The 23,927-nt window shown below is 46.0% G+C and overlaps 2 protein-coding genes across 3 annotated transcripts in view; one reads left to right on the top strand and one right to left on the bottom strand.

The window, feature by feature from the left end:
- The window catches only part of HEATR4 (HEAT repeat containing 4), a 55,000-nt gene extending 31,614 nt beyond the window's left edge, over positions 1 to 23,386 (top strand). Inside the window, exons 11-17 of the mRNA XM_031001977.3 lie at positions 1,134 to 1,314; positions 2,734 to 2,803; positions 3,533 to 3,722; positions 5,198 to 5,276; positions 6,512 to 6,671; positions 8,784 to 8,842; positions 23,028 to 23,386. Coding sequence (XP_030857837.3) covers positions 1,134 to 1,314; positions 2,734 to 2,803; positions 3,533 to 3,722; positions 5,198 to 5,276; positions 6,512 to 6,671; positions 8,784 to 8,842; positions 23,028 to 23,264 — 976 coding nt within the window. The 3' untranslated portion in view covers positions 23,265 to 23,386. The remainder of the gene's footprint in view (positions 1 to 1,133; positions 1,315 to 2,733; positions 2,804 to 3,532; positions 3,723 to 5,197; positions 5,277 to 6,511; positions 6,672 to 8,783; positions 8,843 to 23,027) is intronic.
- RIOX1 (ribosomal oxygenase 1) lies at positions 1,175 to 10,972 on the bottom strand. Of its 2 annotated transcripts, XR_010130785.1 has the most exons (3): positions 8,576 to 10,941; positions 7,569 to 7,745; positions 1,175 to 1,293 (listed from the first exon to the last, which is right to left on the bottom strand). XR_010130785.1 is itself a non-coding variant. In XM_063697972.1 (1 exon), the coding sequence occupies exon 1, from the start codon at positions 10,886 to 10,888 to the stop codon at positions 8,963 to 8,965; it is 1,926 nt and encodes a 641-aa protein (XP_063554042.1). In that variant the 5' UTR covers positions 10,889 to 10,972; the 3' UTR covers positions 8,505 to 8,962. The 2 variants fall into 2 exon arrangements, 1 of the variants encoding a protein (XP_063554042.1); XM_063697972.1 differs by lacking the exons at positions 1,175 to 1,293; positions 7,569 to 7,745 and having other exon boundaries at positions 8,505 to 10,972.
- Positions 23,387 to 23,927: the final 541 nt, after the last annotated feature.

Here is a 23,927-nt window from a genome sequence, read left to right as displayed (position 1 = left end):
GGATCCTGTTGATCTGTGACCTTACCCCCAACCCTGTGCTCTCTGAAACATGTGCTGTATCCACTCAGGGTTGAATGGATTAAGGGCGGTGCAAGATGTGCTTTGTTAAACAGATGCTTGAAGGCAGCATGCTCGTTAAGAGTCATCACCACTCCCTAATCTCAAGTACCCAGGGACACAAACACTGTGGAAGGCCGCAGGGCCCTCTGCCTAGGAAAACCAGAGACCTTTGTTCACTTGTTTATCTGCTGACCTTCCCTCCACTATTGTCCTATGACCCTGCCAAATCCCCCTCTGTGAGAAACACCCAAGAATGATCAATAAAAAAATAAAAAAATAAATAAATAAATAAATAAATAAATAAAAAATGCAAAACTTAGCCAGGCATGGTGGCAGGCGCCTGTAACCCCAGCTACTCCAGAGGCTGAGTCAGGAGCATCGCTTGAACCCGGGAGGCGGAGGTTGCAGTGAGCTGAGACTGTGCCATTGTACTCCAGCCTGGGCAACACAGCAAGACTCCGTCTCAAAAAAAAAAAAAAGTCTAATCTTAAAAAAAAAAAAAAAAAAGAAAAACAAAATTAGCCAGGCGTGGTGGTGGGCGCCTATAGTCCCAACTACTCAGGAGGCTGAGGCAGGAGAATGGCGTGAACCCAGGAGGTGGCCCTTGCAGTAAGCCAAGATCCAGCCACTGCACTCCAGCCTGGGCAACAGAGCGAGACTCCGTCTCAAAAAAATAATAAAATAAATAAAAATAATTTAAACAAACAAACAAAAAGACTGCATAGGCATTCCAGGCTGGAAGCCAAATGCAGACATAATCATGGCACATGTGAGGGCAATGGAGAAGAGAACTTGACTGTGAAAAGAGGTGCAAGTTGACATTTTCCTTTATTCAGTCATTCAATGTAACTGAAAGCCCTGCATTACCTAATTATTGAACAGCTATGTATTAGGGATTCAAGTAAAGAAGACAATCGAGCTCTGTACCCAGTAAAACTTATCTCATGAGCATAAGGCTGAATGGGATTGACAGCCTACAGAACCCGGATTTTATCATGAGGGCATTAGTGGGGGTTGGGGGTTAGGTACTGAAAGTTTAAGGAGGTGAAAGAAAAGCAACTTGTGCCTTACAGGGTCAAGCTAGGTCAAGGAAATTCCCAGGAGCGTGTGGAAGCTCTCTACCTGATAGGTGAGCTCAAGCTTATGACCGCCAAGCTTCTCCCAAGCTTCCTGCACTGCTTCTCTGATGACTTCACAGCAGTTCGGCGGGCAGCCTGTTTGGCAGCTGGTGCCCTGCAGATCCGCAACAAGATGGTGAGTCAGGGAAACATATTCTCATCTTACCTGATTGACCTGAAGAGGGCATTACCTTCCCTGGTTGTGCACAGTATGCTCAACATTCTGCGGGGACACAGAATGAGAGATTGGAACTGGGAAGGGGGTGTATAAGCCACTTCAAACAGGACTGTTTCAGGGGCATCCAAACTTTTGGCTTCCCCGGGCCACAATGGAAGAATTGTCTTGGGCCACATATAAAGTACACTAACACTAACGATAGTTGATGAGCTAAAAAAAAAAAAAAAAAGGTCTGTGCATAATTCTCATGGTTTTTTTGTTTGTTTGTTTGTTTGTTTGTTTGTTTTGAGACGGAGTCTCGCTCTGTTACCCAAGCTGGAGTGCAGTGGCGCCATCTCGGCTCACTGCAAGCTCCGCCTCCCGGGTTCACGCCATTCTCCTGCCTCAGCCTCCTGTGTAGCTGGGACTACAGGCACCTGCCACCACACCTGGCTAATTTTTTTGTGTTTTTAGTAGAGATGGGGTTTCACCGTGTTAGCCAGGATGGTCTCGATGTCCTGACTTCGTCATCCGCCCGCCTCGGCCTCCCAAAGTGCTGGGATTACAGGCGTGAGCCACCGCGCCTGGCATAAATCTCATGTTTTAAGAAAGTTTACAAATTTGTGTTGGGCCGCATTCAAAGTTGTCCTAGGCCACATGTTGGACAAGCTTGGTTTAGCTCCCAGCCAGCCCAGACTTCGATTCTAGAGCACACCCCTGAATCCTGTTCTCACCTCAGTTAACTAGCTTCTCATTACCTGGGTGCTGATGGGCTTTAGGATCAACTCCCATAAATGGAGTTATAATTCCATTATTAGGGAAAAATCTGTTTGAAGTGTTCAAGAGAAGCCATATGGCCCCAGATCTGTAGACTGAGAAAATCAATAGCAGATAATTCAGCTAATGTACTCACTATGCATATAGGTTGATACTTTAGGCTCCAGCTCATTTGTCACCAGAATTGATAGGTCATTTTTCAATTATAGCTCCTTTTAGAGATAAGTGGTTTCCCTGTTTCTGATTCATTCTTTTGCTTTGTTTTGTTTTTTTTGCTTTTTTGAGATGGAGACTCGCTCTGTCACCCAGGCTGGAGTACAGTGGCACGATCTCAGCTCACTACAACCTCCGCCTCCCAGGTCCAAGCAATTCTCCTACCTCAGCCTCCAAGTAGCTGGGATTACAGGCGTGTGACACCATGCCTGGCTAATTTTTGTATTTTTAGTAGAGACAGGGTTTCACCATGTTGGCCAGGCTGGTCTCAAACTCCTGACCTCAAGTGATCCGCCCACCTTGGCATCCCAAAATGCTGGGATTACAGGTGTGCACCACCGCACCCAGCTGTTTCTGGTTCATTCTTGCTCTGGTCCTCCACACTCAACACTGCCTTTTCCATCCCAGGTGCTTGAATGCCTCCTGAACCTGATGCAGAGAGATCCTTACTGGAAAATCAAGGCCTTTGCCATTCGAGGTATTATAGAAGTAGTGCCCCAAACTCTTCAACCTTAAATACCTTTGCCTATGCAAGTAGAAATGATCCCCTGAAACTCTCTAATGGGGTGAAGTGCAGGAGAGGTAATGATCTTAGCTTTTCAGAAGTTCCTTGTCTGAAAAGAGAAAAATAATTTTCTTCTTCAATTTTTAGTGAAAGATCCTGAGTCTAGGTATATGTCAAACTTAAGTTAAAGAAAGGGCTGACAAGACAGTCCCTGCCAACAGAATTAAGGATAAGTTCCAAGTAGGTATCCAGTGCTGGATGCATCTTGCTTTCCTTGGAGATCTCAACTATTAGGCTCTGCAAAAGTCAGATCAGTTTCAAGACTGCTACAGACCTAAAACCCTGCCCCTTAATCTGCCTAGTTTCTTTTTAGAATCTTTGGCATTGCTTCTCTTTTTGACATAGATAAATAATTGTGCCTCCTTTCCCCATCACCCTGCTGGGACTAGGCAGGTCTTCCATGTTATTTGTTCTATATTTCATTCCAAAATAGGCAAATATCCTAACAGGCAAGGATGGGATGGAACATCCCTCTTCTAGGAATCCTTTGGAGGTAATGTCCCACTCTGACCTATCCCTAAAATTCTAATGGTGATTACCATCCAAAAGGGAAGGTATTGTTTGCAAAACTCAATTTATTTCTGGATGCTAGAATATAGTAAGCTCAGTCTTCAGTGACATGCTGCCCTCTAATCTCTGCAGCTTTGGGACAGATTGGGCAAGTAAGTCCTGAGCTGACGGATCTTCTGCTCTGGGCTATCCACTATGAAGAGTCACCAGGTGTACGGCTGGAAGCTTGCCGTAGCATCCTAGCCCTGAAACTTCAAGGGGACCGGGTCAGGGACACCTTCCTAGACGTGCTGCTCCTGGAGAACCACGATGCTGTTCTAAAGTAAGCACTAAACCTCTGGCTCCCACCATGACCTTATACTGCCAACTCTCACATCTTTGCTCATTGAATATGTCCCTGCCTTTCCAGGCTGCCTAATGGCAGTAAAAGCACTGGTTCACCTGCACATTCACCACTCACCCAAGTAGGTAACTGAAAAACTGGCCTAAATTAGATTGAAAGTCAAGCTTATGTAGTTCGTGCATCTTTTCTCCCCACCAGGATGGGTTTTGGCCGGGTGTGATGACTCACGCCTGTAATCCCAGCACTTTGGGAGGCTGAGGCAGGAGGATCACCTGAGGTCGGGAGTTCGAGACCAGCCTGACCAAAATGGAGAAACCCTGTCTCTACTAAAAATACAAAATTAGCCAGGCATGGTGGCACATGCCTGTAATCCCAGCTACTAGGGAGGCTGAGGCAGGAGAATCACTTGAACCTGGGAAGTGGAGGTTGTGGTGAGCCGAGATGGTGCCATTGCACTCCAGCCTGGGCAACAAGAGCAAAACTCCGTCTCAAAAAAAAAAAGGATGGGTTTTAAGTTATTCATATATTCAACTAACGTTTATCAAGTGCCTACTGGGACAACAAGTTTTAGAGTCAAAAAGACCAGGGTTTGAATTCCAGCTCTGGCATGCAATAGCTATATGAGCCCGTGTAAGGTATTTAAACTCTGTGAGCCCATTTTTTTCATGTATCAAATGCAGGTGATAGTCTACATTATAGGGTTGTGGTGATAATTAATGAGATGACATGTTTAGCGCCTGTCATAAAGGTGTTCAGTAAATGGTACCTATTGGCACCTTCAAATATATTGCCTTGGCCAGATGAGGTGGCTCACATCTGTAATCCCAGCACTTTGGGAGGCTGAGGCAGATGGATCACCTGAGGTCAGGAGTTCTAGACCAGCCTGGCCAACATGGTGAAACCTGTCTCTACTAAAAATACAAAAATTAGATGGGTGTGGCCGGGTGCGGTGGCTCACACCTGTAGCCCCAACACTTTGGGAGGCCAAGGTGGGTGGATCACCTGAGGTCAGGAGTTCTAGACCAGCCTGGCCAACATGGTGAAACCCCATCTCTACTAAAAATACAAAAATTAGCTGGGCATGATGGCACGCACCTGTAGTCCCAGCAACTCAGGAGGCTGAGGCAGGAGAATCGCTTGAACCTGGGAGGTGGAGGTTGCAGTGAGCCGAGACGAGATCGTGCCATTGCACTCCAGCTCTGGGAAACAGAGCAAGACTCCATCTCGCAAAAACAAAAAGTAAACAAAAAACCCACAAATATATTGTCTCAAAAACTGCACATTATTCCTGTAAGCTAAGCATTATACCATTTTTGCATATAAGGCTCAGCAAAACTGCACAGTTAGGATTGGAACTTGGGATTCTTACCTGATTCCAAGTCCTATATTTTCTACCCCCATACTTTTTTAAAGGGCAGGGTAGAATAATCTAAGAAGCCCTTCTTATCTTTCAGGGAAATGTACCAGACAATGAAGATACTCAACTTAGGAAATGAAGGAAACCAAGAAATGCTTCAGGAGATCAAGAACAGGGTAAATAAGTGCAAGCTCTGTTTTCAAGAGAAAATTCAGGACTCTCAAGAGTTCCTCAGACCCTGTCCTCCTCAAACATGTACATACTCTTTTTCCCACCATAGAAGTACTTTCTAAAACCCCAGACACAGATGCCACATCATTTGAAGACGCAAAGCATCTGTGCAAGATTGGGTTACAAGGTCCTACTAGTAAAGACAAAAACAAAACAAAAATCCTATTAGTCCTATCAAGTAGCCCTCAAAAATCAGGGTTTATTGTTATTGTTTCAGAAATACTATTTCCCTCCCTTCCTATTTTCTCCCCATCAACCCCAAACCCAAGTTGTTTATTTTTCCTTTTTTTCAAATAGGCATAGAGAAGGAATAAGGGACTAGAGCTGGCCCCCTAGATTTTCTTCTTAATTTTTCTGAATTCCTAATCTGGGTTTTCTCACCAAAGAAAATCTCTAGCTGAAAGGATTACCATAATTTTTGCTTTTTTTTTTTGAGGGGGGGGACAGTCTCGCTCTGTCGCCCAGGCTGGAGTGCAGTGATGTGATCTTGGCTCACTGCAACCTCCACCTCCTGGGTTCAAGTGATTCTCGTGCCTCAGCCACCAAAATAGCTGGGATGATAGGCATGTGCCACCACACCCAACTAATTTTTTTGTATTTTTAGTGGAGACAAGGTTTTGCTATGTTGGCCAGGCTGGTCTTGAACTCCTGGCCTCAAGTGATCCACCCGCCTCAGCCTCCCAAAGTGCTGGGATTACAGGCATGAGCCATCATGCCTGGCCTGGATTGTTCTAATTTTTCAAAGCTGTTAGATAAGATGAGGGAATAGAGGGGAAAGGACTTTAAAAAGGTAATTCAAGAAACCAACTTCACATCAAGCAAGCAATTCTTAGCAGGTTCGTCATGCCCAAAAAGCTGAAGTAAAATTTTCACGAACAGGTATAAAAAATCTCCAACCAATATCATAAGAGAACAATGTTCTCAGGCACTTATGTACCACCTACTACTGATAAGCATATGCAATTAGTTACTTCTTTATTTTCTAGAGACAGGGTCTCACTTTGTTGCCCAGGCTGGAGTGCAGTGGCATGATCACAGCTCACTGTAGCCTTGAACTGTTGGGCTCAAGTGATCCTCCCTCCTCAGCCTCCCACAATCACTTTATTAATGTTTTTTGATAATTTGCTGCCTAGTACAGGTGTTTTGTTTTGTTTTTCAAACATTATTTGTTCTAATTTAGATTAAAACACTAAGCCAAAAGGACTTGCTGACACACAAAATACTCAAGCTGGAGATGGTCATGGGAAAAGTGAGGGAGGAAGCAAAACGTGTTTACTTGAAACCCAAAGGAGAACAAGAACCACTAACACTCCAGACTTCACTCCAAGAAACTTTTCAGGGTAGGTTTCCTAGGGGTGAGTTCTATGCCTTGATTCCTTTAATAAGCCTCTTCCAGGATCTGGATGTTTTGGGACTTAGTAGCAAGCCTTGGAGGATGAAAGAGTCAGGAAAGAGTACTCTCTTCCCTCTTGGCTACCATCCACTCAGTCTTTGTTTTTTTTTTTGTTTGTTTGTTTCTCGGGTTTTTATTCATTTATTTTCTCCCTTAAAAAAAAGTTATCTCTATTTGAACTGACTTAAAAGTTAGGTCAAAAAAGGACATATCAGAAAAACACAAGTCTTTATAAAACAATACTACCATGTATGTTTGATTAAGCACTCAAAAAAGCTTTATGAGCTTAACCTTAATAGTGGTAGTGGTTGGTGGTTGGGTGTGGTGGCGCACACCTGAACTCTCAGTGCTTTGGGAGGCCATGGTGGGAGGATCACCCCAGGCCAGGAGTTCAAAACCAGTCTGGGCAACATAGCAAGACCCCTCCATCTCTACAAAAAAAAAAAAAAACTAAAAATTATCTGGGTGTGGTGGCACACACTGGTGTCAGCACTACTAAGGAGGCTGAGGTGGGAGGATTGCTTGAGCCCAGGAGGTTGAGGCTGCAGTAACCCAAGATCTCACCACTGTACCCCAGCCTGGGCAACAGAGTGGGACCCTGTCTCAAACAAAAAAACAAACAAACAAAAAATAGTGCTTGTCTCTGGAAAGTGGGGTTGGAGGGAGAACTATCATTTTTACTTAGTGTATGTCTATGCTTTTGTAACTTTTTAAAAAAGAATTTGTAAAGTTCTCAACCTTAAATAACAGAAAACTATCCATTATGGTGACAGACTCTTAAGAGTCCCAGACGCAACCTAAATGATGAGGGTGCAGAAATCAAACTGTACCAAAATATACTTACAAAATCTGTGTGCCTGAGCGTAGCATCAGCCTCAGGTCACTCAGCCAGCTGCCTACCAGCTACCACCCCAAACCCAGGTCTTCTGGTTCCAAGTCCAGTGCTCTTTCTGGTACATCAGGCACTTTTCCACCAACCATGAGAATATTCACTTGTCAGATTTGGGGACGTTTCTTCCAACTGCCAGAATAAAAATGAGAGTGGAAAGTAACTTGAACAGTAGCCTTCCTTCATGGCCAGCTTGCTACAAGTTGGTTGCCTAAGGTCTATGAAGGCACAACTAGGTGACATGCTGCCCCTGTGACAGCAGTGCCAGCCATGGATGTAAGCAAACAGTGAGCAAAAACATACCATGCTCTTAAAACTGAACAAGCTGGTAGAAAATAATTTTTCTACTAGAATTGGGTTGCATAATTAAATAGCATAAATTATCCCCAAAGTTAGTGAACTGGTCCCAATCAGATAAGATTCTTTTTTGTTTTTGTTTTTGTTTTTGAGACGGAGTCTCGCTCTGTTGCCCAGGCTGGAATGCAGTGGCATGATCTCAGCTCACTGTAACCTCCACCTCCCAGGTTCAAGTGATACCTCCTGCCTCAGTCCCCCTAATAGCTGGGATTACAGGCACGCGCCACTATGCCTGGCTAGTTTTTGTATTCTCACTAGAGATGGGGTTTTGCCATGTTGGCCAGGCTGGTCTCAAACTGCTGACCTCAGGTGATCCACCCGCCTCGGCCTCCCAAAGTGCTGGGATTACAGGCATGAGTACCGCACCCAGCCTGAGATTCTCTTCCTTAAGAGGTTGATTAACATGCTCCTTGTACATGCTACAACCACCCCAGGTTGCTTTTCACTTCAGCCACTATAGATTTTCCCTATCTTCCTCCCGCTCCTGCATTTCTTCGAACCATCCCACATAATAATCTAGCCTTAGGAAAGGGAAACATTCTTTGGCACTTTAATAACTTTTCTAAGGTTCATACAAATTTAACAATAACAAACAGGATACTGACCCCGACCCGCCCCCCAAACTGATGAAAAAGAACTCAGATGAAAGATCCAAATTCCAAAAAAAATCTAATGTCTGTCTCAAGCAGAATGACATGGTCAGTGCTACCCAGTACACTGAAGCCTGAAGGTGATGAAGTTGGTGCTCTGAAATGATCACGGATCAAGGTTTTTTTTTCCACCTCCAACTTCTCCTTTGCCTTTTGTACCTAGATGAGATGGTTCTTCCTAGAAGACCTTCCGAGGTTTGTGACACTGAAGCAGTGATAAAGGTAAATGTGAGCACACTGATGGTTATCAAGGTAAGAACGTGAGTTTAAGAAAAAAAAAAAAAAAGGTAGCAGTGGCAGCGGAGAATCACTACTGCATTGTTTCCAGCAATCAACAAGAAACTAATTTAGGGCTAGAGGCATCTTAGTGAGCAGCAGCCCCTTATCATACAACATGGTTGCCAAGGAAAGCTGGTCCTCCACACTGTCACAGGGCAGGTCCCCCACTCTCACAAACTCTGGATAAGAACGAAGCAACAGTTCCATGGCATCAGCTTGCTGGGGGTATATTTCCAAGCACTTGGGTTCTTCCAGATGATACACACGGGAGTTTTCCACTGTGTAATAGAGAAACAAATGGCCCCCCTCACCCACCAGCCGAGCTATCCCATCCTGAAGCATATGGACTTCTGTTTCTGTTGTCAACTGGGCCCCCACGTTTACAGGTTCTCCAGCTTCCCAGCGAATTGGAAGCCCGTAAACACTTAGTGCCCTCTCCCTATCAGTCAAAACAGGGGGCAGAGAATCGTGAATGAAGTCTTTGGCTCGCTGGTCGGCCACAGCATCAACAGGAGCAAAGTGTCCCAGGCGGGCAACCAAGACCCGCACCTTCTCCATGAAAGCGGTTCTTCGCGGATCCTTAGAATCTGAATGCTGGGCCCCCATGTAATCCATGAAGTCTCGGGGCAGACCCCTCCGAAACTCCACATTTTCTTCCATTGCAGCCTGCACTGCCAGAGGCAGTATGGCCTCTAAGAAGTCACCCCAGGTATTGCGCTGGTACGTGGACAAGGTGAGGTGCAGAGAGTGGACTCCATCCTGGCATTCAGCTTGGTGAATGAAGCCCCGAGGAAAATACAGCAAATCTCCAGGTTCCAGCACGGTCTGCAGCACCGGCTCACCGAGGTCGTCCTGACTCAAGTTGGGGCTGGATGTCAGAGCCAGTTCCTCAGTTGGGACTCGGGGTCGGTATACACGCCAGAGTTTCCTACCTTCCAGCTGCAGCACGAAGGCCTCGATGTCGTCGTAGTGGGGGGCAAAGCCCTGCGAGTTAGGGGGCGTGAGGTAAACGTTGGAGCCTGCCATGCTTCCAAACTGCTCTTGAAGCACAGCCAAAAACTGCCACACAGTGGTAGAGAAAGCCTGCGGACAGAGGAGGCGCAGGGAGCAGCCGGCCTGGTACAGGGACCACGCGGCGGCGGGCAGCGCGCGGCCGGGTGGGTTCAGGGTCTCGCGTCGTCCGTTGATGTAGCGAGCGGCGTCCAAATGCTGGCCGAACTGCACCTCCTCGTTGCGCAGCATCGAATCCAGGTCGGCGGTAGAGAAAAGTCCCTGGTAGTAGGTGTGGTCCTGCCGCCGCACCAGCACCGCCTCGCGCTCCCATAGGCGCCGGTAGAAGTGATCTGGCGGCATGGGCGCGATGAGCCACTCAAAGAGGCGGGCCGCTCGCCGCCGGCTGCTGGGGATGCGGTTCAGCTCGGCCAAGACGCGCCGCAGCGGGGAGTCCCAGGCCGGCTCCCCACCCGTGTTATCCACCTGCGGCCCCGACGCCGTCGCAGGGGCCCCGGACGACTGGACGGCCGCTAAGTGTTGCGCGGTGCACAGCAGGGCCGAGGTCTCCACCACCCGGACCGGCGCGGCGGGCACCTCCACCAGGCGCGCGGGCGGCGCGGAAGCGGGCACCAGGCGCGCCGGCGGGGTCTGCAGGGAGCGCGCGGCGGGCGAGGCCTCCAGCAGCTCTGCGGGCCCCAGGTGGCCGTATGGCTCTCGCCGGGCTGCGTCCGGGACGGCCGCCACCGCCGCCCCACCGGGTAGCGCGTCCCCCAGGTCGTCGGCCGTCGACTCCACCCTCGAGTCCTCCGAGTCCTCGCTAGGCAGCGTCTGCGTCCTCAGCGCTGCCATGCGGGATACAACACTTCGCAGCTGCTTTCGTATCTTCCTGGGCCTCAAGGGCAGGGCCAGGACCGACCCGCTGTGTGGCTGGGGCTTGCGCCGGCGCCTCGGCCGCCCGCGCCTCAACGGCCCTGCACTGGCCTGGAGCCCATCCATGGCCAGACCACACCAGTCTTCCCCGCCCGGCCGGCCGGGGCCGAAGCGGTTCCTGAATGCAGCGGCTGCGGTGCACTCTGGGAAGGGGGCGCGGCCTCCAGCCACCTCGGAGTTGGCCACGCCCATCATTCTTCTATTCGGCCCCTCCCACTCTCTTTCATTAAATGTTTGGCTTCAAGCTGTAGCGGCAGCGGCAAGAACCCTTGCCAAACAAACAAGGAATGTACACTCAGAGAGCAATTTAAAAATCAAGTTGCGGCCAAGCGCGGTGGTTCACGACTGTAATCCTAGCACTTTCGGAGGCCGAGGTGTGTGGATCACCTGAGGTCAGGAGTTCGAGACCAGCCTGACCAGTATGGTGAAACCCCGTCTCTACTAAAATTACAAAAATTGGCCGGGCGCGGTGGCTCCGCCTGTAATCCCAGCACTTTGGGAGGCCGAGGCGGGCGGATCACGAGGTCAGGAGATCGAGACCATCCTGGCTAACACGGTGAAACCCCGTCTCTACTAAAAAAGAAAAATACAAAAAATTAGCCGGACATGGTGGTGGGCGCCTGTAGTCCCGGCTACTCGGGAGGCTGAGGCAGGAGGATGGCGTGAACCCGGGAGGCAGAGCTTGCAGTGAGCCGAGATGGCGCCACTGCACTCCAGCCTGGGCGACAGAGCGAGACTCCGCCTCAAAAAAATAAAAATAAACAATAATTTAAAAATTACAAAAATTAGCCAGGTGTGGTGACTTGCACCTGTAGTCCCAGCTACTCGGGAGGCTGAGACAGGAGAATTGCTTGAACTCGGGAGGTGGAGGTTGCAGTGAGCCGAGATCGTGCCATTGCACTCCAGCCTGGGCAACAGAGTGAGACTCTTGTCTCAAAAAACAAGAAGAAGCACAAAATCAAGTTACTAGAGACTCCCCAGGAGAAATGGCTACTTGACTGTTTTTTCCTTCTAGTCTCTGCACATTGCAGTGTTCCTTGGATGTCCTCATTTCTGAACAGGATGTTCCACCGGCAGGTTCCCACCAAAAAAGTGCAGAATTCTTGTTTTCAAGGAATGCCCCCAGGCAGTTTGAGTTCCGCAGAAACTTCTGCTCTGCAGATGAATTCACTGATTGAAGCCTTGTCTAGGAGTTCCTCCACCTAACTTCTCTCCCTCTTTTCTCCAATACAAATTCTCAAATTCATTGTCCTCTCTCTGAAAAAGAAGTTAAGAATTTCTCTACTTGCATTCTTGATATCTGCCCTTCCTGCCCCTCTGGGATTTTGTTTCTTTAGCTACAACTTCTTTGGCTCTTAAACTCAGGTTCTTAAATCTGGGCTTCTAATTTAACAGGCAATGTGGTGGCATGCGGGTGTAATTTTTGAGAACGTGGTCACTGTCTGTCATGCAACTAATTGCTTTGTACATAAAGATTCCTTGTCTTCATTTGAATCATTTAAGATAAACTCCCAGAAATAAAAGTGCTGGGTCAAAAAGTAAGATACTTTTTGTGATTATTAATAGGTTTTACCAAACTGCCTTCCAAGAGGGTTTACAATGTTTCAAGCAATGATAAGCATATTAGACTACAGTACATGGCCTCTAGGACCTTTCTCTGTTTGAGCTGTCAACACTCCCTCTTTCTCAGTTGCAAGCCTATCCAAACACTTGCCAAGGCTTTTAGATTTTGTCCTTACCCATGTCTAACATCCACCCTTTTTTATTTCTCACATGGTCTGTTACACACACAGTTATCAACTGGGGGTGATATTGTCTCCATAGGGACATTTGGCAATGTCATATAGGGGGCGAGGGGTTGTCTGACATCTAGTAAACAGACACTAGAGACACTACTAAACATTCTACAATACTAAGGACAACCCTCCCACAACAAATAATTGTCTGATGCAAAATGTCAATAGTGTAGTGTTGAGGCAGACAAATCCTGGTTTATTACAAATAGCCTCCCAACTAGTCTCTTTACCTTTAGTTTTTATTTTTATTTTTTTGAGACAGGGTCTTGCTGTGTTGCCCCGACCTCTGTGTTGCGATGGCCCAATCTTGGCTCACTGCAACCTCCACCTCCCAGGTTCAAGCGATTCTCCTGCCTCAGCCTCCCAGGTAGCTGGGATTACAGGCACCTGCTACCACCGAAGCTAATTTTTGTATTTTTAGTAGAGACAGGGTTTCACCATGTTGGTCAGGCTGGTCTCGAATTCCTGACCTCAGGTGATCTACCTATCTCGGCCCCCCAAAGTGCTGGGATTACAGGCATGAGCCGCGGCGCCCGACTGTCTCTTTACCATTAATTGCTCCTGTATTAGCCATTCTCACATTGCTATAAAGAACTACCTGAGACTGAGTAATTTATAAAGAAAAGAGGTTTAATTGGCTCACAGTTCCTCAGGCTGTAGAGGAAGCATGGTTGGGGAGGCCTAAAGAAACTTAAAATCATGGTGGAAGGTGAAGGGGAAGCAAGCTCATGCCTGTAATCCCAGCACTTCAGGAGGCCGAGGTGGGTGGATCACGAGGTCAGGAGATCAAGACCATCCTGGCTAGCACAGTGAAACCCCATCTCTACTAAAAATACAAAAAATTAGCCGGGCATGGTGGCACGCCCCTGTCATCCCAGCTACTCTGGAGGCTGAGGCAGGAGAATTGCATGAACCCGGGAAGTGGAGGTCGCAGTGAGTCAAGATCACGCCACTGCACTCCAGCCTGGGCGACAGAGCGAGACTCCGTCTCAAACAAAAGCAACCAGATCTTGTGAGAACTCAACCACCATCATGAGAGCAGCAAGGGGGAAATCTGCCCCCATGATCTAATCACCTCCCACCAGGTCCCTCCTCTAACATTGGAGATTACAATTCAACATGAGATTTGGGTGGGGACACAGATCCAAACCTTATCAGCCCCCATGCCAATTTATACCACAGATAGCTACAAGATGAATTTTCTCAAGTTGAGGCCCCGAACCTGTCATCACCCTACTCAAAATCTACCCAGGTGCCCCATTGACAAATCCAAGTTCCTCAGCTAGGTACTGGAGTCACATAATGTTACAGCCTATCATCCCCAACCCCTGTAAACTCTACTTCTACAAGCTAGACTGTTTGCTGTTGCTTACTATATCATCCTTTATATGTTTTCTCAGGCTGTTTCCTCTGCATACTGTCCCCCAATTATCTTTTGTCAAAACCCTAATTAAAGGCCATTTCACATTCCATCTCCTCTCCAAAGGCACTACCATCTCCTTCATCTCAAGAGAATTTTGACTCTTTCACATGAATTTAACACATTGTGCTGGTAATTCATGTTCTTGTCACATTCCTTCCTAAAATTCAAGGAAAAGACTTCCTTATGCCTTTTTCTATCCCGTCTTGCATTTAGCACACTGCCCTGGGATTACAAGCATGAGCCACCATGCCCTGCTAAAAATATAGGCTTTGTTTGTTTGTTTGTTTTGAGATAGAGTCTTGCTCTGTCATCCAGGCTGGAATGCAGTGGTGCTATCTTGGCCCACTACAACCTCTGCCTCCCAGATTCAAGCAATTTTCTCCTGCCTCAGCCTCCCGAGTAGCTGGGATTACAGGCACCCCCTACCATGCCCAACTAATTTTTGTATTTTTAGTAGAGATGGGGTTTCCCATGTTGGCCAGGCTGGTCTCAAACTCCTGACCTCAGGTGATCTGCCTGCCTCAGCCTCCCAAAGTGCTGGGATTACAGGCGCGAGCCACTGTGTCCAGCCAAAATATAGTATTTTTTAAACAATAAACTTTACTTTCCCTAATTCATCTCATTTTTCTTGATTTTTAAGCATTGCTTACCTTTCTCTTCTGTTTTTTTTTTGTTTTGAATCAATAGAATTCCCTTTTAAAAAAATCAAAGGAACTTGACATTCTTTTTTTTTAATTATTATTATTATTTTTAGTACAGACGGGGTTTCACCATGTTAGCCAGGATGGTCTCCATCTCCTGACCTCATGATCTGCCCGCCTTGGCCTCCCAAAGTGCTGGGATTACAGGCGTGAGCCACCGCGCTCGGCCAGGAACTTGACATTCTGAATATAGATGCTAATCATTGTTATTCAGAGAAACTTCTACAGAAAAGAAGATGAATAGAGCCAACAGGATGTTTAAGTGTACACAGTATGATTTAAAGCCTATCAGGAAAGTACCCCAAATTATCTCTCCCATCAAAATTCATCCCATCATTAGATAGTTATTCTTGAATTAGTCATTGTCACTTTGACTTCATCTATATCTAAAGTGTAAATATACTGGGAAGGAAGGGTGATATATACTAAATTATAAGTTCCTTTCTTTTTTTTTTTCAAGACAGAGTCTCACTCTGTTGCCCAGGCTGGAGTGCAATGGCACGATCTCGGCTCACTGCAATCTCCGCCTCCTGGGTTCAAGCAATTCTCCTGTCTCCACCTCCCAAGTAGCTGGGATTACAGGCGCAGGCCACCACACTAATTTTTGTATTTTCACTAGAGACGGGATTTCGCCATGTTGGTCAAGCTGGTCTTGAACTCCTGGGCTCAGGCAAGCCACCTGCCTCAGTCTCCCAAAGTGCTGGAATTACGGGCGTGAGCCACCACACCCAGCCTCATAAGTTCCTTTAAGTGTCTTTTCTTTAAGAAGGAAGGATAGCATGAGTTGTTGAAAGGGAGATGGTGAGAAAGAGAAATAAAAGGAAAGTAAAAGAAAGCAAATGTCCGAGGCAGTGGTTCTGAACCTGGGGCTATTTTGCACCCCCAGGGGTCATTTAGCAATATCTAGAGATATTTTTGGTTGTCCAACAGTGGGGGTGCTACTAGCATCGAGGGATGCTGTAAAACATTCTACAATGTACAATGAAACCCCATAACAAAGGACTATCTGGGCCCAAATGTCAGTAGTACCAGGATTGAGAAACCCTGGTAAAAACTTTTAGATGACAATTCATCAATACAAAATTTTGATATCTTTGACCCAGTAGTAATTCTACATCTAGAAATCTATCCTTAAAAAATATTCACTGGCCAGGTGCAGTGGCTAACACCTATAATTCCAACACTTTGGTAGGCTGAGGCAGGTGGATTGCTTGAACTCAAGAGTTCCAGACCAGCCTGAGCAACATGGTGAGACGCTGTCGCTATGAAAAATCAGCAATTTTTTTTTTTTTTTTTTTGAGACAGAGTCTTGCTTTGTCACCTAGCCTGAAATGCAGTGGCGTGATCTTGGCTCACTGCAACCTCCACCTGCCAGGTTCAAGCGATTCTTGTGCCTCACCTGAGTAGCTTGGATTACAGGCATGTGCCACGGTGCCCAACTAATTTTTGTATTTTTAGTTGAGATGGGGTTTTGCCATGTTGGCCAGGCTGGTCTCGAACTCCTTGCCCTAAGTGATCCAACTGCCTTGGCCTCCCAAAGTGCTGGGATTACAGGAATGAGCTGCCATGCCAAGCCCAAAAATTTTAAATACAAAAATTAGCCAGGCATGGTGATGTACACCTGTGGTCCCAGCTACTAGGGAGGCTAAGGTGGGAGGATGGCTTGAGCCTGGGATGCAGAGGTTGCAGTGAGCTTAGATGGCGCCACTGCACTCCAGCCTGGGCAATAGAGCCAAACCCTGTCTCGAAAAAAAAAAAAATTCACCCATGTGTACAAAGATATTTATACATAGATGGTTGTTGCTTTTAATTTCAAAACTGGAAATTACTCAAATATCTACCAATCAGTAGTTATTTAAAAGAATGACAAGGAAATGTCTATAATGCATTAAAAAATCCAATTATAGAACAATATGTTGTCCCATTTTTTGCTTAAAAGATGCAGCCAATATACATTATATATAATTTTCTTTTCTTTTCTTTATTCTTTTTTCTTTTTTGAGACAGAGTTTCCCTCTGTCACCCAGGCTGGAGTGCAGTGGTGCAATCTCGGCTCACTGCATCCTCCACCTCCCAGGTTCAAGCGATTCTCCTGCTTCAGCCTCCCAAGTAGTTGGGATTACAGGCGCTTGCCACCATGCCCAGCCAATTTTTCTATTTTTAGTAGTGACAGGGTTTCACTATATTGGCTAAGCTGGTCTCAAACTGCTGACCTCAGGTGATCCACCTGCCTCAGCCTTCCAAAGTGCTGGGATTACAGGCATGAGCCTCATTATGTAAAATTTATTTAAAACCATATGTGTGTGTGTGTGTGTGTGTGTGTGTGTCTGCCTGCATAGTTGAATATCCGGAAAGATATAAACCAAACTGAAGACAGAAGTTCCCTCTGGGTAATGGGATTATTTGTTATAGAAGAATTTTCATGTTTAACTTTAGGATGTTAATATAAAGTTTAGGCTGGGTGTGGTGGCTCATGCCTGTAATCCCAGCACTTTGGGAGGCTGAGGCAGGCGGATCACTTGGGGCCAGGAGTTCGAGACCAGCCTGGCCAACATAGTGAAACCCCGTCTGTACTAAAAAATACAAAAATTAGCCGGGTGTGGTGGCATGTGCCTATAATCCCAGCTATTCAGGTGGCTGAGGCACCAGAATTGCTTGAACGCGGGAGACAGAGGTTGCAGTGAGCCAAGATCGCGCCACTGCACTCCAGCCTGGGCAACAGGGCAAGACTCCCTCTCAATGACAAACAAACAAACAAAAAACCACAGTTTGAATAGGCCATCTGGCCCCAAAAGCCTGAAATATCTGCTATCTGGCCTTTTACAGAATAAATTGGCTGAGTCTTGCTATACGTCATAACAGATGCTATCTAGGATGTTGAATTTCCAACTCTTTTGCTTGCTCATATAACCTATAAAATAATTTTGAAAAATGACATCACCTCTTTACCTTCTTAAATTGACATCTAAAATGAGGCCAGGCATGATGGCTCACGCCTGCAATCCCAGCACTTTGGGAGGCAGAGGCAAGTGGATCACCTGAGGTCGGGAGTTTGAGACCAGCCTGGCCAACATGGTAAAACCCTGTCTCTACTGAAAATAAAGAAAAATTAGCCAGGTATGGTGGTGCATGCCTGTAATCCCAGCTACTCGGGAGGCTGACAGGATAATCGCTTGAACCTGAGAGGCGGAGGTTGCAGTGAGCCCGAGATCGAGCCACTGCACTACAGCCTGGGTGACAGAGATGAGACTCCGTCTCAAAAAAAAAAAAAAAAAATTGACATCTAAAATGTTTTCATTTTAAATAGAAGCAGAGTTTAATTTCAAACATGTAAGTATTCCAGCTTTACATATTGATATTTTAAGTTCAAAACTGAATTTAAATGCATCCATTTGAATCTAAATGCCATAACAGTTTGATAACTACCATCATCCATTTTAAAAATAAAATATGTAAGCTCTTCTTTAAAATTAAAATTACATCTTAAAAAAAAAAGCTCACATTTCCTTTATGAAGTAACTTCCACACAGAATTTTATCCTAATATACAATTGTTCTTGAAAGTATTTATTTTTCATCATCACATCTGCAACAAAAATCTGTATTTAAATTGAGGGTTGGGGCATGATGGTACACGTAGTTTTAGCTACATGTGAGGCCAGAGACAGGAGGATCACTTGAGCCCAGGAGTTCAAGTTTATAGTGAGCTATGATCGTGCCTGTGAATAGGTACTAGCTACCGCACTCTGGCAGCTGGGGCAACATAGTAAGACCAGGTCTCTAAAAAACAAACAAACAAATAAAAAACACCTGATATAAAAAATGAAGGTTTTAAAATTTATTTTCCATGACTAGAAGGCTGTCTATATTTCTTTCAGGTAATCATTACAATTATTATTAGTATACTTCATGTTCCAATTTTCCATACATAAATCAGAAATATTAACCCACACTCCCTTGGGAAATAATTTTATTAACTAGAGTACAGTGCTGTGTGCAATTCCTGTTGTATTTAGTCTTACAGATTCCACACATTTCCGAAGTTTTTCCTTCTCCCTTCACTGAAGTTGTTCTATACATTTGGTTCTCTTGTTACATGCAGTCCGTATTCCTTCCTAGATCCCCTTACTTCCTAAATGTTTTTATTTTAATTTACATACATTAACGTTTACTCTGGCTGGGTGGGGTGTCTCATGCCTGCAATCCCAGCACTTTGGGAGGCTGAGATGGGTGGATCACCTGAGGGCCAGGAGTTCGAGACCAGCCTGGCCAACACGGTGAAACCCCGTCTCTACTAAAAATACAAAAACTAACTGGGCATGGTGGTGCGTGCCTGTAATCTCAGCTACTGGGGTGGCTGAGGCATTTAAAAGAAGCTTGAATTTGGAAGGCGGAGGTTACGGTGAGCCGAGATTGCACCATTGCACTCCAGCCTGGGTGACAAGAGTGAAACTCTGTCTCAAAAAATAAGGTTCACTCTTCTTGCTGTAAAGTTCTACAGGTTTTAACAAATGAATAATGTCACATATCCATCATATATTATACAGAATATTCAGATTAGTTTCACCACCTTAAAAAGTCTCCTGTGCTTCCCTTTTTTTGTTTGAGATGGAGTCTCGAAGTCTGGCTCTGTCGCCCAGACTGGAGTGCAGTGGCGCAGTCTTGGCCCATTGCAGCCTCCACCTTCTGGGTTCAAGTAGTTCTCCTGCCTCAGCCTCCCGAGTAGCTAGGATTACAATCGCCCGCCACCATGCCCGGTTAATTTTTGTATTTTTAGTAGAGACAGAGTTTCACCACATTGGCCAGGCTGGTCTTGAACTTCTGACCTCAGGTGATCCGCCCGCCTCAGGCTTCCAAAGTGCTGGGGTTACAGGTGTGAGCCACTGTCCCCGGCCTAATTTTTGTATTTTTAGTAGAGACTGGGTTTCACCATGTTGGCCAGGCTGGTCTCAAACTCTTGGCCTCAAGTCATCTGCCTGCGTGGGCCTCCTAAAGTGCTGGGATTACAGGCGTGAGCCAGTGTGCCCGGCCTGTGCTTCACTTATTCAACCCTCCTTTCCTCCCCACAAATACCTGTCAACCACTGATTTTTCTTTTTTCCTCTCCTTTTTTTGTTTTGTTTTTGTTTTTTATTTTGAGACAGGGTCTCCTCCTGTTGCCTAAGCTGGAGTTGCAGTGGCATGATCATGGCTCACTGCAGCCTCAACTGCCCCTGCTCAAGTGATCCTCCCACCTCAGCCTCCCGAGTAGCTGGACAACTACTGATGTTTTTTTTTTATTTTTTTATTTTTTTTGAGACGGAGTCTCGCTCTGTCGCCCAGGCTGGAGTGCAGTGGCACGTTCTCGGCTCACTGCAAGCTCTGCCTCCCAGGTTCACGCCATTCTCCTGCCTCAGCCTCCCGAGTAGCTGGGACTACAGGTGCCTGCCACCATGCCCAGCTAATTTTTTTTTTGTATTTTTAGTAGAGACGGGGTTTCACCTTGTTAGCCAGGATGGTCTCAATCCCCTGACCTCATGATCCGCCCGCCTCGGCCTCCCAAAGTGCTTGGGATTACAGGCATGAGCCACCACGCCCGGCCTTTTTTTTTTAACTATCTCTATAGTTTTGTCTTTTACACAATGTCATATAATTGGAATTATACAGTATGTAGCCTTTTCAGGCTGCCTTCTTTCACCTAGCAGTACATATCTTTTTTTTTTCTTTGAGACACAGTCTCACTTTGTTGCCCAGGCTGAAGTGCAGTGGCACCATCTCACCTCACTGCAATATCTGACTCCCGGGTTCAAGTGATTCTCGTGCCTCAGCCTCCCAAGTAGCTGGGATTACAGGCGTGCACCACCACCCCCGGCTAATTTTTGTATTTTTAGTAAAGATGGGGTTTCACCATGTTGGCCAAGCTGGTCTCAAACTCCTGACCTCAAGTGATCTGCCTGCCTCGGCCTCCCAAATTGCTGGGATTACAGGCGTCAGCCAACCTCCTGGCAGCAATACACATTTGAAGAGGTTCATGTCTCTACTAAAATAATTAACTCTACTAGTTCTGTCTCTACTAAAATAATTAAAATAATGCATGTCTTTTTCTGGCTTCACAGCTCATTTCTTTCTTTCTTTCTTTCTTTCTTGAGATGGAGTCTTGCTCTGCTGCCCAGGCTGGAGTGCAGTGGTATGTTCTCGGCTCACTGCAACCTCTGACCCCCGGGTTCAATCGATTCTTCTGCCTCAGCCTCCTAAGTAGTGGAATTACAGGCACATGCCACCACGCCCAGGTAATTTTTGTATTTTTACAAGAGACAGGGTTTCACCATGTTAGTCAGGCTGGTCTCGAACTCCTGACCTTGTGATCTGCCTGCCTTGGCCTCCCAAAGTGCTGAGATTACAAGTATGAGCCACCGTGCCAGGCATCGTTTCTTTTTACCTCTGAATGCTCTTCCATTGTGTAGGTGCACCAGTTTGTTCATTCACTTCTTGAAAGACATCTTGGTTGCTTCTAGTTTTGGGTGATTATAATAAAGCTTCTACAAACATTCATGTACAGGTCAGACTTACTTTGTATCATGACTTCATTTTTTATTTCACATATAATATTCAAAAAACATAAAATATTAAAAATAAATATAGCAAATATAAGAATAAATCTTGAAAATTAAAATTAAAATAATATGGTCCATTATAATTGATTAATCTTTTTTTATTTTGAGACAAAGTCTCGCTCTGTCGCCCAGGCTAGAGTACAGTGGCGCAATCTTGGCTCACTGCAACCTCTGCCTCCTGGTTCAAGCGATTCTTCTGCCTCAGCCTCCCAACTAGCTGGGATTACAGGCATCTGCACCATGCCTGGCTAATTTTTGTATTTTTAGTAGAGATGGGGTTTCACCATGTTGGCCAGGCTGGTCTTGAACTCCCAACCTCAAGTGAGCTGCCTGCCTCAGCCTCCCAAAGTGCTGGGATCACAGGTGTGAGCCACCGTGCCCAGCCAATTATTCATTTTTTAAGAAATGAAAAACAAGATAAATAATACATTGGTTTTATTACTTAACTAGTAATAATGCCATATAATGTATAGCTGAAATTATAACTTATTAGTGAAGTAAAGAATATTGTAAGAGATATTGTGTTCCTTCTACAAATGTGTGAGTGAACATATATCGAACTCTGGTGTTAGGCTTTTATTTTTATTTTTTAATGGGCAGCTTTTCAAGCCAGAGTAGGCTAAGAGAGACTTCCCTGGTGTTAGGCTTTTGAGATTAATTAAAGAATAATCTCTGGGCATGGTGGCTCACGCCTGTAATCTCAGCACTTTGGGAGGCTGAGGCAGGCAGATCATGAGGTCAGGAGTTCAAGACCAGCCTGGCCAACATGGTGAAACCCTGTCTCTACTAAAAATACAAAAAAATTAGCTGGGCGTGGCCGGGATCGGAGGCTCATGCCTGTAATCCGAGCACTTTGGGAGGCCGAGGCCGGCGGATCACCTGAGTTCTAGACCAGCCTGGCCAACATGGAGAAACGCTGTCTCTACTAAAAATATAAAATTAGTAGGGTGTGGTGGCACATGCCTGTAATCCCAGCTACTTGGGAGGCTGAGGCAGGAGAATCCCTTGAACTCTGGGGGCAGAGGTTGCGGTGAGCCGAGATCGCACCATTGCACCCCAGCCTGGGCAACAAGAGGGAAACTCCGTCTCAAAAAAAAAAAAAGAAAGAAAGAAAGAAAAAAGGCTGGGCGCAGTGGCTGACACCGTAATCCCAGCACTTTGGGAGGCCGAGGCGGGCTGGTCACAAGGTCAGGAGATCGAGACCATCCTGGCTAACACGGTGAAACCTCGTCTCTACTAAAAATACAAAAAATTAGCTGGGCGTGGTGGTGGGCGCCTGTAGTCCCAGCTACTCGGGAGGCTGAGGCAGGAGAATGGCGTGAACCCGGGAGGCGGAGCTGGCAGTGAGCCGAGATCGCGCCACTGCCCTCCAGCCTGGGAGAGAGTGTGAGACTCCGACTCAAAAAAAAAAAAAAAAAAAAAAAAAAAAAAAAATTAGCTGGGCGTGGTGGCGGGCGCCTGTAATCCCAGCTGCTTCAGAGGCAAGAGAATCACTTGAACCCGGGAGTCGGAGATTGCAGTAAACCGAGATTGCGCCACTGAACTCCAGCCTGGGCGACAGAGTGGGACTCCGTCTCAAAGAAAAAAAAAACAAAAAGGAGACACACTATAGCCAAAGAAGCCTTCACTTGGGCTCTGTCGCTCACATGAGACACGTTTGGCATATGCACTCATGTTTTCATGTTTCTCTGCAGCCTGTGAAGCCCCGCGCACCAAATCCCTGGTTACAAAGTTCAGTCCCAGGCCTAACCACACGAAGCAAAGTTCGTTCATCACTTGTCAAAGATCTACGCACCTCCCGCGAGAAAAGGATTGCTGTGGGGCCATTTAGATCCGACTACCCAGCTCTTTATCTGGGTAAATTCTCAGAGAGAACATTTTTTTCTCCCATCATGTCTTCTCCCTCTGGAAAGAAAGGTGCTCATCTCTAAGCTGAACACTTGTCTTACTTCAAGATGCAGGAAGTAGTGGACCTGGTCACATTGGGTCTTTTTAATTGATACTGTACAATCTTGTTGTCACTATGTTTATAAAGAGAAATTATTTAACAGTAGACCTCATGTCTTAATGCGCACTATTTACATGGAAGGTTAAAGAAAATTGACATCACATTAGATGACAGAGCATATTTTTCCACGCCCCAGAAAGGTCATGTACTAAATATGGGTCAGAATTCCAAATCTTTCTAAAGCAGTAATATTGAAGGATCCAGCATCTTTTCCAAACGGTACAAATTGCCCTCTGAAACCCAAATAAGGGCTGGGCACTATGGCTTATGCCTGTAATCCCAGCACTTTGAGAGGCCAACGTGGGTGAATCACATGAGGCCAGGAGTTTGAAACCATCCTGGCTAACATGGTGAAACCTCGTCTCTACTAAAAATACAAAAAAATTAGCTGAGTGTGGTGGCACACACCTGTAATCCCAGCTACTAGGTGGGCTGAGGCAGGAGAATAGCTTGAACCCAGGGGGCAGAGTTTGCAGTGAGCCGAGATTGTGCCACAGCAGTCCAGCCTGGATGATAGAATGAGACTGTCTCAAAAAATAATAAAATAAAATAAAACCCAAACTAGAATCCCATTTGTCTAGGAAAG

Source organism: Gorilla gorilla, chromosome 15, assembly GCF_029281585.2.
Source record: "Gorilla gorilla gorilla isolate KB3781 chromosome 15, NHGRI_mGorGor1-v2.1_pri, whole genome shotgun sequence".
NCBI classification, from domain to species: Eukaryota; Metazoa; Chordata; class Mammalia; order Primates; family Hominidae; genus Gorilla; species Gorilla gorilla.
The sequence above is the reverse complement of the archived record's forward strand: the minus strand, read 5'-3'. Positions and strand labels throughout refer to the sequence as shown.

Coding starts and splice junctions, on each gene's coding strand:
- RIOX1 (XM_063697972.1), bottom strand. CDS start 10,888: ATGGATGGGCTCCAGGCCAGTGCAGGGCCGTTGAGGCGCGGGCGGCCG.